This window comes from Chlamydotis macqueenii, chromosome 1, assembly GCF_036417535.1.
Source record: "Chlamydotis macqueenii isolate bChlMac1 chromosome 1, bChlMac1.mat, whole genome shotgun sequence".
Classification (NCBI taxonomy): domain Eukaryota; kingdom Metazoa; phylum Chordata; class Aves; order Otidiformes; family Otididae; genus Chlamydotis; species Chlamydotis macqueenii.
This window is the reverse complement of record NC_141556.1, coordinates 207,259,657-207,275,398: the sequence shown is the minus strand read 5'-3', so window position 1 is coordinate 207,275,398 and position 15,742 is coordinate 207,259,657. Positions and strand designations below refer to the sequence as shown.

At 37.4% G+C, this 15,742-nt stretch overlaps 1 protein-coding gene across 2 annotated transcripts in view; it reads left to right on the top strand.

Moving 5' to 3' along the window:
• Positions 1–15,460, top strand: part of TMEM135 (transmembrane protein 135) — a 185,744-nt gene extending 170,284 nt beyond the window's left edge. Inside the window, exons 10-15 of one of the 2 annotated variants that reach the window (XM_086739648.1) lie at positions 3,886–4,053; positions 6,813–6,876; positions 7,572–7,648; positions 9,266–9,364; positions 10,940–11,007; positions 13,063–15,460. In XM_086739648.1, coding sequence (XP_086595774.1) covers positions 3,886–4,053; positions 6,813–6,876; positions 7,572–7,648; positions 9,266–9,364; positions 10,940–11,007; positions 13,063–13,195 — 609 coding nt within the window. In that variant the 3' untranslated portion in view covers positions 13,196–15,460. Of the gene's footprint in view, positions 1–3,885; positions 4,054–6,812; positions 6,877–7,571; positions 7,649–8,305; positions 9,070–9,265; positions 9,365–10,939; positions 11,008–13,062 lie in introns of those variants that run through there. The other variant, XM_086739649.1, reaches the window with a different exon arrangement.
• The last annotated feature ends 282 nt before the right edge of the window (positions 15,461–15,742 follow it).

Sequence of the window (15,742 nt, the reverse complement as noted above, 5' to 3'; positions counted from 1 at the left end):
CCCTGTGCCTTCATTTGCAGAGTACTCTGTGTTTTCCCCAAAGATATCAATTTCCAACACTGCAGTGAAGTTTCTATTCAAAACAAAGATTAAAATTAAGCAGAAGTTCTTTTATGGGTTGATATGCTGCATTCCCAGATATCTGGAAATTTATCCATAATTTACAGTAATTAGCTTTTAACTACTGTTAGTCTAGACTTGCTTTCTGAGCTTTCTGTTAATCTCACACAAAATCCTTACGCGTTCTGTGCTACATGCTCAGCACTCAAGTCTGTAAGTACCCTCACAGCGCTGTAAGTGCAGTTAGAACAGCTGGGGAAGGAATTCTGTGAAGAGTACTTGTAATGGAAGTGATGCCTCTTCTCCGTGGAAAACTAATAATCTGCTGGAAGAATGATTGTGTGTGGGCTTCATAGGTAAAGAGAGAGGTGATATGAGCTTGAAATGCCTTTAGAACACAAAGGTAAGTAAGAAATAGGAGTTAGTCTTGTTGAATTACTCCGGTTGAGAGACCCAAATCTGATTGCAGGTTGTGAGTTCCTCAGGTTATAGTAGGCTATCCCCACATCACTCTCTATCCTTTCTTAGGATAGAGAGATGTGGTAATGGCAAAAAGAACAGGAAAACGAAAAAAAAGGGGATATTCAGGAGTCCCTCCTCTTTATTCAGCATCATTTTGTTCACATTTCATACACCCATAAAAGTGGGTGAGGGGAAAAGAAAACCCAGCTGATAATGGAGCTGAACTAAGTCTTGACCTGACTAAAAATAATAATTTTTAAATAATACATTTTTATAAGGCAGTTCTCTCTTTAGAGAAACAAATTGTGTCTTTGAAGTATACTTCATTCTTGTACCAGTATTGTATAGTGCTTCAGTATAAATTATTCTTGAATACCATAATATAATCAGGGAAATACACTGAAGTGGCAGCTAGATTTTTTAATTTCCTGCCTTTTCTGTGACTTTTTAAAAATTAAAATGTAAGTGAAAAATTTTATTTTTTGATGTGTTTGGGTTTTATAAGATCCAGAATTCCTAAAGCATTTTCAGTTTTCTCTGTGTCTGTTCCTGGAGTCGATCAGTAATAACCGTCAGCTGATGTGATTTGAGCATGGTTTTGTAATTTCATGTCTGTAAGGGAGCTTTCAGATCTGATAATGATCTGACGAGCTGCTTATTGCCAAAATTTCCCCTCCGTACTATATTTTTCCTTACCCTTGAACATCTTGTCCTCTCATTATCATCTCTGTGCTTTAATTGTCGCTGCCTTTTCTCCTGCTTCACATTTAAATGCACGTTAGCTGGTTGACATAATCCATGGGAGCTTTTATGTAACATTTAGTAATGACATACCACCTGATTTCATAGACTTCCCTTCAAATTTTAAATACTTAAAATGCTTTGGCTTTGTAAATATCTGGAAAGAGCTACCAGAAGCAGTCGAACAGTGTTTTTCCTCTTTTGTGATTTCAGTTGGTCACAATGAGGAGGCATTAGCCAGCAGCAGTCCAGTTGCCCATTTTTTCTGCCCTGGCTGCAGATGACAACAGATGACACCCACAATTTGCCTAATGACTAGGATGACCAAAAAGAATATGAGATTATTTTCTGATGATTGCAATTTTCTGATCTCTGCATTCTGTCTCTTGAAGGAACATGGGCAACCGTATACCCAGAACAAATTTCAAATATCTTAACTAATTTATTTTAAATAATAATTTTAACTAATTCCTGATGTGTTGCAACAGGTTGACTGAGTTTTGGTGTGTTACTGAACTCTATGTGCACACACGTGCTTTTCTGAATTTGACTTGTAGCCAATATCTTGACTGTATTGTTAACTTTTAAAGAAATCTGTTCCTGAAAAGGAAGAAAAGAAAAACAAAAAGGTTTATTCGATGAATTTTGCAGATGTGTAGTTTTACTGTGCTGCTACTTCTGGCTGATCCGAGTTCCAGCTCAAAATCTCTGTGGAGAAATGACTCTTAGCAGGGTTTACTTCACGCACTTATTTTTATTATAGTGTCCTGCGCATACTCTATTTTCTACTTCCATTATTATTTGAGATCTTTTTGTAGAAGATAAAAATTACAATGGTGTGCCTTGGTTATGAGATGTAATACTTTCTGTGACTCTGAAAAACACTTTTAAGTGTGATATAGATTCACCTGGGTGATTTAATGAGCTAAATTTTGTGCACTGCTTATTGCTGTTTGGCGTTCATCAAAACTAAGCTTCAGTCCTTCAGTTTGGCAGTTCTAAGTAGGCTACTAATAAAAATAAAATCATGGATGTATTTGAGTGTTTCCAACTGGAATTTAAGTGTTTCCTAATGCAGTATTCCTCACCTCATCAGAGTAACTTTTCCTGCAGCTGGGTAAAAATGTCAATGGTTTTAGGACTTTATTTTTATATAATGGTACCTGCTGTCATAATCATCTCTCTTTTTTTTTTTTTTTTTTAAGATGAGGGCTATGTACCTCACACTAGGGTACCTCTTCATTTTAGGTGCAAATATGTGCTCATTTTAATTTTGATGTTTTAACTACAGAAAATTCACAGTGCGTTTACATCTCTGCCTGCCTCACGTGCTGGTTGGTAGGCATTTTCATTACACGATCAGAAAGCACTGGGTCTTTAGCTGTTCCGTGAGTACAATTTACAAACCCTTAAGAGTAGCAGAGGAAGAAGTGGAAATTTTTCATTCATAGCTCCTGGATCCTTGGACGACACAACATATTTTCTTTCATTTGATTCTCATAAACCAGTTCTTGAGTAGCAAGGAGAGCAGTTGCTTCAGGAAGGGTTTATTACTGGATGTTTAACCACAATAAAATTTTACGAGATTTATGATGCATTATAAAGTTTTGTAGGAGGCAAAAATGTTCTGAGTTTCTGAGTTTGAAAGGTTGCTCAGTCATACCCTCTGCCAGTTATCCCTGTCACTGGAATTCTCTTGGTGTTCCTGAGTATCTTGTGAAAAATTAGCTACAGAAATCATGAGCAATGAGACTGCCTTATTTGCCAATAGTGAGTGCACATATATTTTTCAGATAAGGCATCTTCCAACCAAAAAATGGATAGATTTTATCCAGAATGATTAGAGAAGTTCAGTCACAGGGTAAGAATCATGATAGGAAGCTGTGGAGGAAGTTATAAGAAACTGGGGAAGAAGAAGTTATGAAGAAAAAGTCAGTGTAGTTTTGTGACACGGTCTAAAAAAGCAAATCATTATCCAAGGTGGATTAGGAAGAAAAAAAACATTGGAACTCCTGTTATCCTTTCTCTGTAGCTCTGCACATGATCTCCCTTCCACTTTCGCCCTTTCTCTCGCTGCAGGCGTCACTCAGCCTCCAGTTTGGTCAAGGGAAAGAACGTGAGCACCTGCCAAGCCATCAGGGTCAATTTCTAATTCTCACACTTTGTGAAATTTATTTTGTGTGGATTTTTTCCTCCTTTACTGCTTTCTCCAGACATTTGAGTGTAGAAGTGCTCTTTTTTCCACCTCATTACTTTCCTCTATATAGCCATTTGTGGTTAAAAGCCAGTCAGTAACCTGGAAATGAAGTCATCAGGATTATTTCGAAGGAGAGAATTTTGGAGCAGAAGAGAGATACAGTTTGTCCATTGAGGCTTTTCAGATATTCATAGAAATTAAAGGAGAGTAAATTGTCTGTGATTTTATTGTCTTTGCTGTTTTACAGGGGAATCAGGAAAAAAAAAACAGGTCTTGGGTTTGAAGATGGGGATGCATTTATAGCCTCTGCAGAGTGGGTCTTAAACTGCTCAATGTAAAAAACAAGTACTTCTGTAGACATTTTTGCTTTTCCTTTTTCTGAATTTGTGGTTTCTTACCACAAAATCTTTCTTTCTGTCCTCTAGGGCTTCATTAGGATGTTTAGCATTGGTTACCTGATCCAGTGCTGCCTTCGGATTCCATCCACCTTCCGGCATCTGTTTACAGAACCATCCCGGCTACTTTCCCTCTTCTACAACAAAGAAAATTTCCAGCTTGGAGCTTTTCTGGGATCTTTTGTCAGTATATACAAAGTAAGTTTATAACATATGAATGCCACGTTTTTATTTCACTCTTCAGAATATCACAATGAGCTGAAAAGTCTAGCCACTTAATATTACTGATACTGTTGGCTGCAGCGTGTCACAGACAAATTCTATGGTATTGCAGCAATTAAGTTGTAAATAGAAGATTAGTTGTCCATTCCATGTGTTCTTTCTATAATTTATGAAAAAGCAGATGGATTTTGCATCAAGATCAGGAGATAGGGAGTACTTCAGAGAAAGTGAATTCAGATTTCTAAGGGACTTGCTGTTACACAAAAGCATTTCAGTCCAGACACACATAGTGACAGCAGTAGCAGCAATGTTGCCAGAGAGAAGCCATTTGCAGATTTATTTGGCTAAAATATCTGGAATTCTTGCTTGACACTAAGTAGCAGGAGGTTGCAGAACATATATCATGTGCAGCTGAGGAGACATTGCACTTACCACTTGGAAAGCTGCCCTTCTGCACCATTACACGATGACAGATCGTGAGCTGATACGTGCTCGTACGACATTGTTGGAGTTAATTTAACTGTGTTTATTTATGCCAAAAGAGAATGTGACCAAGCACACACCCAAAGGGAGAATATATTGCATAGTGCAGTGCTAAGGTGGCTTTTGCACTTTTATGTTCTTAATCACTCATGTAATTTTTCAACTGCTGCTTTACTATTTTTGCAAAGTTAAGATAATTCTGTATTATTCAAGTTAAACATTAGTTACTGAAAATTAAAACACAAGGGTTATTTGTAAGCAAAACAGCATTCCACTTGACTTGCCGATTGAGACACAAGAATTGGAAGGTTACAGAGTTTAAAATTTGTGATGGCAAAGTGCAAATGGGTTGTTTAGAGTTTGTTTGGAAATTAAATTTTTACTCAAACTTTACAAAAAGAGCCTTTAGAAGAAAAAAGTATTTAAATTGCAAAAGCTGAAATGGTTTTGATTTGTTTTAAAAGCTGCAATTGAATAGTGTAATTTAGTTCTATAAATACTCATTTTACGAGAGTGACATACTCTGACCTTTATTTATAGTTTATTAAGTATGTACTTTCTGTTATTGTTTGTGTTCCATAACTTGCATAGATTTGGTTTGCGTTGTATTTTTCTTCCAGTTTGAAATAAGCATGTAGGGCAACAGAGATTCTAGTCACTCCAAAAGACTGGATCACAGCCACAAAAAATGAAATGCTTGGTGCATTTTGGACTCAAAGGAATTGCATTATGAACTGCCTTTTTAAAAAGTCCATCTTGTCCCTAAAAGCAGTCTGAAGTGCCATTGTAGGATTGTATAGTTGTACTATTAGTGTTTTATGTTCCACTTACTGTTAATTAGTGTCAACACACATGGTTTTACAGAAAATAAGCTGGCCATTGTAGCCTGGTTTCATTTTTTAAATTAGTTTACAAGTTTAAGTGGTAAAGTTGGCTGACGTAATTGCAATGGCTTTGCAAGGAATTTATTTATTTAAAATGTGCACTATAAAATAGCTGGTGAGACCACATATGTGGTACGGTGTCCATTTTTGGACACAGACATTATTTTACTACTTCTTTTCATTTCAATGTCTTCTTCAAGACATTGAACATTTCTTCTTCTTCTTCAAGACATTGAAATACTGGAGTGAGCTCACCTGAGGGCCACCAAGATGATTTGAGAACGGGGTCATATGATGTGCAAGGAGAAGCTGGGAGAACTGTCTTTTAAGCTGGAGAAAAAAAAGGCTCAGGGGTGATCTTGGAGGTATGCAGTGATAGGATGAAAGGCAAGGGATGCAAGCTGAAATACAAGAAATTCCAAAGGAATACGTTTTCGTGTGAGGGTGGCCAAATATTGGAACAGGTTGCCCAGTGAAGCTGTGCAATCTCCATCCTTGGAGATGCTAAGAACTCAGCTGGGCAAGCTCCTGAGCTACCTGCTCTGATTAGACCTGATTCAGGCTGGCGGTTGGACCAGATGATCTCCAGAGGTCCCTTGCAACATGAATTATTCTTTGATTCCATGAAAAGCACGTTACATGGATTAAGGGCTTGACACACATATCTCAAAGTAGACATCAACAGGCTGTGATACTGAATTGTATCATGTTGTCTCAGTGCCATCAGCACTGGGTTGGACCTTACTAAGCAGATCTTGAACCACTTAGAAGCAAACAGAAAGGTACCAAGGATGAAATTTGGAGACAAAGTATGGATTTCCAAAACAGTTGAAAAAACAATGCAGAGGATGTGGCAGGTGGATCATTTTTTAAGCTACAGTCATCCAAATTAAATACATTTTAATGCAGCCTAAACCACAGTTACTCACATTCGTTCTGGCCTGAACAACTGTGTATTGTTGTGTCAACAAGCAGGTTATTGTGTGTTTCACAGCATCTTTTAATCATGTGCAGTTCTAACTTTTTAAATTAACATGTTTTCCTGGTTCCAGAATTTATTGGATATGTGGAATTACCTCAAGATGTTTAGTGTGTAGTTGAAAACAGACTTTGTCAAGGGGAAGAATCTAGACAACTACAGCAAATGAAGATGATGAAAATTAGCCTTGGAACTAAATTGGCGTTCAGATTAGATTTTGAAAGAAACAATAACAGTAAACTGTTAATTAAAACACTGAAATGTTTCAGATATGTGGATTATAGGTTTTATCACGCTATACTCTTACTGGCTCATAGAGGAATATCTCCAGTCCGTGCATTATGAAAGAGAAGTAAGTAGGGCTCATCCTGCTCTCTGTTCACCTACAGGGTACTAGTTGCTTCCTGCGCTGGGTACGAAACCTGGATGATGAGCTTCATGCACTTGTAGCTGGTGAGTCCATGACAAGAAGCTGATATTGACTTTGTTGGGGCTCTGCAAATGTTTCTCTTGTCTGTCCTCCCGTTCCCTTGTCAGACTTCTGTGATGAAAACAGGACTTGTGTGCATTGAAGTTGTGACACAGGGAGAGTGGTCTTTTAAGTAGCTTCAAATAAAGAGTTCAGTTAAAATTGTAAGGCAAATTCTATCAAATAGTGTGTTTTTTACAGCCAGCTTCAAGAACAGCATAGTATTCTATGCACAAATGTAAACTTGCCCTGGATTTTCCAACTGTAGAGATGTGAGGTTCAGATACTGTCTCTCCCATACGTGACAGAGCACATGTTTGAAAGGGTGGGCTCCGCAGAATCTGTAGAAGAACCCTTTTGCCATGAAATTTGTGTAGTGTTACAGGTCCTTCCCTGCTGTTTGAGCATCTATCGTGTATTGAAACCTCAGAGGTCTCTCTTTTTGTGGGATGAGAGAGGAAGTTTGATGCTGTGCTCCTAAGCACTGAACTACTGTTTCACAATTCTCTTTTTTTTTAAATGATGTAAACCATATTTTGATGGGCAGCACAGAAACATCATTGAGCTTTGTTGTAGCAACAGAAAACGTAATCTTGTGCAGCGTCTGTTGAGCTGACATACTGCAACAGCAACGATGAATCACAACCTTAACAATACTTTTGTTTTCTAATTGTTGCAGGGTGTCTAGCAGGAATTTCTATGATGTTCTACAAAAGTACTACTATCTCGATGTATCTGGTGTCCAAATTAGTAGAGGTAAGATGTTACCCTCGAAACAGAGTTCTTTATTTCATCTCTTTTTTCAAGGAAGAAAAAGAAATTCCAGTATAATACGAAGTTGTGTGGTGGTGGTGTGTTTCAGTAGGTGTGTGCCAAGAGGCAGTGCCCTTCTGTGGTCTCATTTCTCTCTTATTTTCCTTTCTGTGACTCATTTTAAAAGTCCTTTATCCACTGGTCTCCGTGTATATTCTCCATGACTTTTTTTAATCTCCTGATAGCCCTTTGCTTTGGAGCTTTTGCAGATTTTTTAAATCTGAAAGTTCCAAGAATGCCTGTTCTGCCAGAAACATAAATTCAACCTAGTCCTTAATTGCAGATTGATTGCCAAAAGCTACAGCTTAACTTCCTGCCTTTGTTCCCTAATTTTGGCATTCAACAAGCTAAGATAACTCAAAATAGCTTAGGTTTTTAGTCTATAGCTGGCGTTGTTTGTCACTATACTTCAACTGATTGAATTCCCAGCTTTGCAACGAACTTTGTTCTAATTACTGTTTTTCAGGCTTGACTTATTTCTATGAAATTGTTAAAAGTAGAAGCCCAGGACAAAAGAAAAAGTTTGTAGCATTTGACTACGTTGATTATACTTTGCTAACCAGCTTTTGATTTCTTACTGTGATTTTTCCGTAAAATCAGGACTTAGTCATGGTTGTTTCCCCAGCAGCACCACTGGAAGAAGTTGAGAGCGTTCTCTTGTCATCCCCAGATCACAGAGCGCTCTCCTGCAGACCTTGAGGGCCTCGTTCCCTGGTGATATTTATCCACCTCCATTACCAAAGCAGAGTTTGTTTCAAAGAATATAAAAAGAAGGACCTTGTTTTTTTTATAAAAAGCATAAAATTAAACATAAAAAGGGAAGATATACTCTGTTTATTCTTGGTCCTTGTAATCCCAGATCAACCTCTGAAGGTAGCTCACATGATGGGTATATAAAAGCAACTCTGAGTTATCCATATTGACTTTTAGAACACCAGTTGTAAAAAAACAATATTATCTTGTGTTGCTGATGGTTTTCTCTGGACTTTGAGACATTGCGGCTGCAGTGAAATAAGAAAAATGCGGTGTGTCCTTTCTTTTTTTTTTTTTTTTTTTACTACTTTTATCATCTTACGCAAGCCAAGAGTAACTGACCAAAGAGGCGTGTGCTGCTTTGGAAGGTCAAGCTGTGCACAGGAAAATAAACTTTACTTGTTTTCTCAGAAAGAAAAGTATGTGATTTCAAGCTGTTTAAGAACAGTGAATATTCACTTTGGTGGAATAGTTATTGCATTGTTCTTTTGCTTTTTTAAAATGAGGAATTTAACATAACAAGCTTTCCCTTTTTTATCTCTGAGATCTGTGCTACCCTTTTAACACCCGCGCTGTGGCTAGGTCCTGTTGTGTGCATTAATGGCCTCCTCTCCTATTGATCTTCGGTAACTTCTATAAGCTGTCTCAATCAGTGTCACATTTGTGGAGGTATACAAAAATATATGAGCATAGATTAATAATGTTGACATGTTTCTTTGAAAAGATAACATAAATAAAAAGTAAAAAGCTACTTTTGTTTATTTTATTTCATTCAGCATTTCTTGGTTGTTTTTTTTTTTTTAATAGACTATATACTTCAAAGGCATTGAAGCAGGGAAGGTTCCCTATTTTCCTCATGCAGACAGCATCATCTATGCCATTTCTACATCGATATGCTTTCAGGCAGTAAGTATGTTGTCTTCTAACAGAATATGAAGTTCTTCTAGGTTAAGTCAAATGTTGAATGACGTGAGGAGTACAGGGATGCAGTGATATAGAAGAGATGATAGTGTGATGTAGTGATTCCAGCAAGATGCTGGGAATCAGGGCTCCTGCATCCTGTGTTTGAATGTGGGAAAATTATTTCTGTTTCTCATGTACTTATAACTGAATACATTATACAAAGCACTGAATTCTTTGGAAAGAATCTTAAAATGCGTTGACCGAGGAGGTGAACATAAATGTATGGACTTTCATACGAAAGAACCATTTTTCAAGGGGACAAACAATATGTTGTAATATTTTATGGGTTTTTTAATCAACTGGAAATTTTCACTTTCAGCTAACTTGAATTCCAGTTTTTTATTTCAAAGAATCTACAAAAATTAGCAAGGAAATCTGAAATTTTGAAACAAGCTGCAGTTGTCGTATTTTGGCCTTTCCAAGTCAATTACATGCTTTAATCACCAGTCTCTTTATCAGCTGCATCCGCTATAAAAGCTCCTTTTCAGTGGTACCCAGATCACTCTGCATTATTCCACTACGTCTCCTTCTGCTGAAATGTCCCTGATTTTTTTTTTATTTTTCCATAACAAAATATATTTTTGTACCACTCAATAAGAAAATATAATTTTTTTTTTATTTTTTCTAAAAATGATCTAATTTTTTCTGCTGTCTCATGCTTAACAGAACAGTTCCACTCCTCCTCCAGTACATTACTCCCGGTATTTGGGAATGTCTCTCATTCTAGTATCAAAGTGAACCCATATTTTAGTTCGGGATGTGCCTGAAGATCTGCAGCACTGAGATCTCCAAAATACTATTGGCAAGGACCATCATATGAGGTTAACAGAAATAAAGTTAATATGAGAAAAGAGGAAAAGGTTTTTTCATTACTTAATAACTAGTTGGAAAAGGAGCCCAAGACTGGAAATAAATTACTAGGTTTAGGAGGGAGGAAGCAGGGTGAAATTACCAAAGGGATCTACGCTGAGATGTTTATTGCTCACTGGAATTATAAGTGACCTGGAAAAGTAATGGAATAGAGAGAAGACAAGGTTGTATAACATTATTTAAGATACATAACGTGAAATATAAAGATGACTGCAAGAAGTGGTAGATCACAAAATGCAGAGTGAACAGGGGAGAAAATAGCAGGTAAATTTGGCATCCGGGAGTGCATAATCATATACATAGGAATAATAAGGGGTTTTGTTGCCTTTTCTACAATGAAATCTAAATTAATTTGCACCAGTTTTGCAAGACAGTCTTCTGGGAATATCACTCTGTGCTGGTAGCGGTCACATAGGGCGTTGAATCCAGCTGTGAGTGGTTTGTCTACTGGTAGCACTGGACATTGGCAGGAGATCACAGCTGCTTTTGGTCCATGAATCATGAAATGATTTTTTTTTTTAATCAAGAAAGTACATTTTTTTTTTTTCTGTAACCATACAATGATCACCATTTTTGGTGATGTAACGTAGCAGGTGAAGCTTTTGCCTGGCGCTGGCAGCTGGCTCTGACAGAATACTCTCCTTGCAGGCTGTCATGGAAGTTCAGAACCTGAGACCTTCCTACTGGAAATTTCTTTTACGACTAACGAAGGGCAGGTATGTAATTGGGTTATGTTACAGCTTGTCTAACACGCCATTGATCACATTCAACTTGCTATTCATTCTCTGTCAACAGCAGAGCCATAGGAATACCTGTGGGCTAATTTCCTCGGTATTTACTTTGCTTTTCAAATGGTTTCCAGTCCACTTGAACTTCTTTGCTGCTGAAGTGACATTGCTAGGTTTAGTCTAATGACAGGAGCAAAGACTTTAATCTTGTTAAGGCTATTTAGCAGGTGAGTGTTTTACTTGAAGGTTTTTTCTCTTTAGTTCACTTGGAAAGGTGGAATGCTTTCGGATTTCAGTGGAATATGAAGAATCTGGTAAACAACTATAAAGGCTGAAGAAATCGATTAGTATGTACAGTGACTGACAACATAGTATTACTACATGTTTAAAAGCATTACTAATATTTCCTAAGGTGATTTTGAACACTCAGTAGTTTTTTATAGGGTGTCTATTTAGTTGAGAGAGGAATTTTTTACCTTGTAAAACTAAGGAAAAATTTTCACTGATTATAACCATAAATTTACCCTGTAGTATCTTAGTGGATATTTTTTCTCTTATTTGCTATAGGGATCTAAAATGCTTACCTTTTAAAATAGATTTTGCTGTAACTTATTTATAAAAATACAGTTTAGTGAAAGTGTATGCTATTATACTGATGTTAGTATGTATAGGAGGGCCGCAAAGATGATAAAAGGGCTGGAGCACCTCTCCTATGAGGACAGGCTGAGAGAGTTGGGGCTGTTCAGCCTGGAGAAGAGAAGGCTCTGGGGAGACCTCATAGTGGCCTTCCAGTGCCTAAAGGGGGCCTACAGGAAAGACAGGGAGAAACTCTTCAGCAGGGCCTGTTGTGACAGGATGAGGGGTAATGGTTTCAAAATAGAGGGAGGTAGATTTAGATTAGATATTAGGAAAAAAATTTTTACACTGAGGGTGGTGGAACACTGGCACAGGTTGCCCAGAGAGGTGGTGGATGCCCCATCCCTGGAAACGTTCAAGGCCAGGTTGGACGGGGCTCTGAGCAACCTGATCTAGTTGGAGATGTCCCTGCTCCTTGCAGAGGGGTTGGACTAGGTGACTTTTAAAGGTCCCTTCCCACCCAAACCGTTCTGTGATTCTATGTGGCAGAAGCAAGGCATCCAACTTGTGATGTAGATCAGTTTATGAATGGGATTATGAAAGGTAACGTTTTTTGTGACAGAAGTGAAATCAGAGGCCAGTCTCTGGAGCATGTTGATCCTGCACTCCCCATGGTATGCCCTTAGCTGGACGTGAGGTGACTGAATACGGTGCTGGACATAGAGGGAAGCTTTCCTTGGGATGCCTGGAGACAGTCCACAGGCAACCTCTGAGCCATACAAACATGGTACAGGGGATGATGTCAGTGCAGATGACCAGTTTTGGCTCCTTTTTTTCTCTCTTGTGCTAATCCTGAGTTTGCTCTACTTGAAAGAGAGGAAGGAAGAGAAATTCTGTTCTTATTTATTTTATCTGAAGCAAATCTCTGTAATAGTAATTTTGACACTCTTTCCATAGAGGCAAATTCTTTTGGCATTTCATGGGTCTTTCACTTTACAGTTTTAAAGACTAAAGAGATGGAAATAGCTTGTAACATCCCCAAAATTTTCATCCACATTTGGGCCGGCGTGGCCAGAGTTTTCGGGGCTGGAGTGAGAAAGAACAGTAGTGTATTTTGTTTTGACTTTTTTTATGAAGTTAAAAGTAGAAGCAGACTCTTTCCTTTCCCCTTTTCCACAAGTTGTATTACATAAAGGGTATCTACATAAAGCACTAGTAATCAGATTTGTCAATATTTTCTTTTAAAATCTTTATTGCCTAAGATGAAAAACCCGTAGGCCCAAAACAGTGCAGGTTGAAGCCTGTTTTTCAAAGATTTGGACAGTCTTTCATGAAGTGAAGTAATTGTAATGATTTTATTATAAATAAATCTGTATTTTTTTTTAAAAACCCATTTTTAAATAATTTTGTTTTTTCAAAAGTAAATGAATAATCTGTTCATTCTCTCCTGTCTCTTCTTTTTTTCAGGTTTGCGCTCATGAACAGGAAAGTTTTAGATGTATTTGGTACTGAAGCATCTAAGAACTTCAAGGATTTCACACCTAGGCTTGACCCAAGATACACGGTTGTACCACCAGAGCTACCGCTGGAGCTGTCTTGAAGACAACAATATATCTTGTCATTGAATGTGACCAACGTTTTGTCCTGAAAAGTTAATTAACTTAACAGTCGTATGTATAGAGGAGGGCTTGGCCTCCGCTTCAGTGTTATTTCAATGAGAAATGCTTTTTACCAGTCAGAAATACTGAAGCTTTGCAGGAAGATGCGGCTTAGTGATTAAGCCCCTTCTGTACACAGAAAATATTTCTGGATTACTGTAGTTGGTTGACAGTATGATAGATTCCTGAATGAATTAAACAAATGAGTAATATATTTAGAGAAGTAAAACATAAGTATGCGTAATAATTTCAAAAATTCTGTAGTTCATACCAGTAGAATATTTCTTGGTAAAACTAAAATTCTTAATTTACAAAGGAAGACAAATGGCATAGTTTAGGTCCAAAATTTTACCTGATCTTAAAACTATTGTGGTCGGGTGAAAAAGCCTCCTTGGCTTTCTAAATTGCATCACTGATCCATCTCACAAGAGCCGCCGCCCACTCATTGTTTACAATTGCCATATTTTTACAGAGCTGTGGTTGCAAAATAGGACGTTCCTTAGGAAAAGAAAATGCATATTAATTCAGAAATCACATTCCAGGGCTGTAAATCCCACTGACAATACAGATTAACAGACAAGGAGAATAAGAAGGCGGTAGCGGTGAGTGCCGTGCCGTGAGGAGCAGCGGGGTGTGGTGGTCAGTATCTGCCAAGTGGAAAATGACAAAACTGGCAGAGGAAGGAATGAAATGTTCCAGTTCCAGCCTCCAAGATGGTGCTGGAAACAGCAGTTACAAAAATAAAAAAAAAAGCTAAGAACAAAACAAAACAAAACAAAAAAATTCCCAAAATAGACTGAAATTAAATGTTTATTTTTAAAGGGCTTGACTTTGTCCCTTTAGATGGCATCGGCTTGTTTGTCAAGCTGCAGCGCCAGCCAGCATTTCAAGCGTTTCTTTAAAAGAGAACTGACCCCTGAGGTTAGGCTGTTACAAGAGAAAACTTTTGACGAGTGTATTAATAATATTTTTTTTCTTGTACTTGGTGAAGAGCGGTTTTCCATCGGTCCATCACACAGCCACAGCTGGGACAGTTACATTAAATTTAATTAATATAGTACTCCATGCAAACAACTGCCTACGCAAATTCCATCTCATTTTCACCCTGGGTATTTCTGCAGATGCTAGTTGTGTTCTAACGTGAGACTTTGACATGCTAATTGCTTTTTTTTGTTGTTTTGCGGCTTTTTTTTAAATCGGAATGCATTCAGGTGATGCTGAATGGTATTCGTTACCCTAGAACTTAATGAAAAGATGAACTATATTCACATTCAACTGAAAAAAAGATGAGGTAAGTCAGGGAATGGAAATTGCAGTAGGTGGCATATATTTTAAAAAGAAAAAAAGAAGAAGAAATCAGTGTTTTATTGGAAGTCTTCGTCAGATGATGTGAATTGGATTAATGAATAGGATCTTTGTCACATAACACTGTAATCCTACCCCAGCCTTGAGCATATTTTAATTCCCATTAGTTTAATTTCTTATAACCAGAGGTACAGTAGTTTTTATTGGATTTACAGAAATGTCATGAAAATTGTACCAATCTGTGCACAAAAATCTGCTTCTTCATCCGCTACTGCAACAGTGATGCTTTATCACTGTTACTGAAGGTGCTTCATCCTTTAAAATCGCCGTTGTCCAAGTTAGTGTGCATAAAGTTCTGTACGCTAGTTTGTATGCAGTATTTTGTTGCTTGAAATACTATATTAAAATTCCTCAAAAGGAAATAAAAATTAATTCAACAAGAACTTTAAAAGAATTGTAAGAGGTTTGTAGTGTTTTTCCACTGGAATATGGTCTGAAATATTTGACCGTGTAAAGTCTGAGAAGTTATATATTTTAGGTAATATGTTAGCACTCACGCACTGTATTATGAATACTTTCTAGTGTACCTATTTACCATTCTCAAACTTCAAGATATTTTATAAATGGATTAATTTTCTTCACTGGAATGACAATTGTGATTGTTTCTTTATTTGAGTTAAAAAAAAATCCAAGTGCTACATCTCAGCAGCTAAACAAACGTTTTGTCTATGTTTTCTTGCTTCCAAAATTCACAGTCCTTGTTTCGAGTTATTTTCATGTAATATAAGAAGAAATTAAAATTTTTTAAATTATTTTTATTCAAATCAAGTATATGTAAGAGAAAAAAAGAATAAAGTCCTAATGTTTTTCCCAGTAATAAACAGTTGCTGTTGAAACAGTGAGTTTTTGTCTATGTTGTTGTTCATAAGCGAACTGGAGTCATAGGTGAGGAGATACTTGGTGCTGAAGGAACACCAGGAATGCGCCTGAGCATTTAAATTGTACATATTTGTTACAGAATGTCGTAGTTCAGCCCCGATCGGGACCAGACTACGCAGTCTGTCTCTCGCTCCCCCCACCCTCCGAGAGAATAGGGGGAGATGATATAAGAAAAACGGCTCAAGGTTTGAGATAAGGACGGGGAGAAATCCTTAAAGTTACCGTCACGGGCAAAACAGACTCGA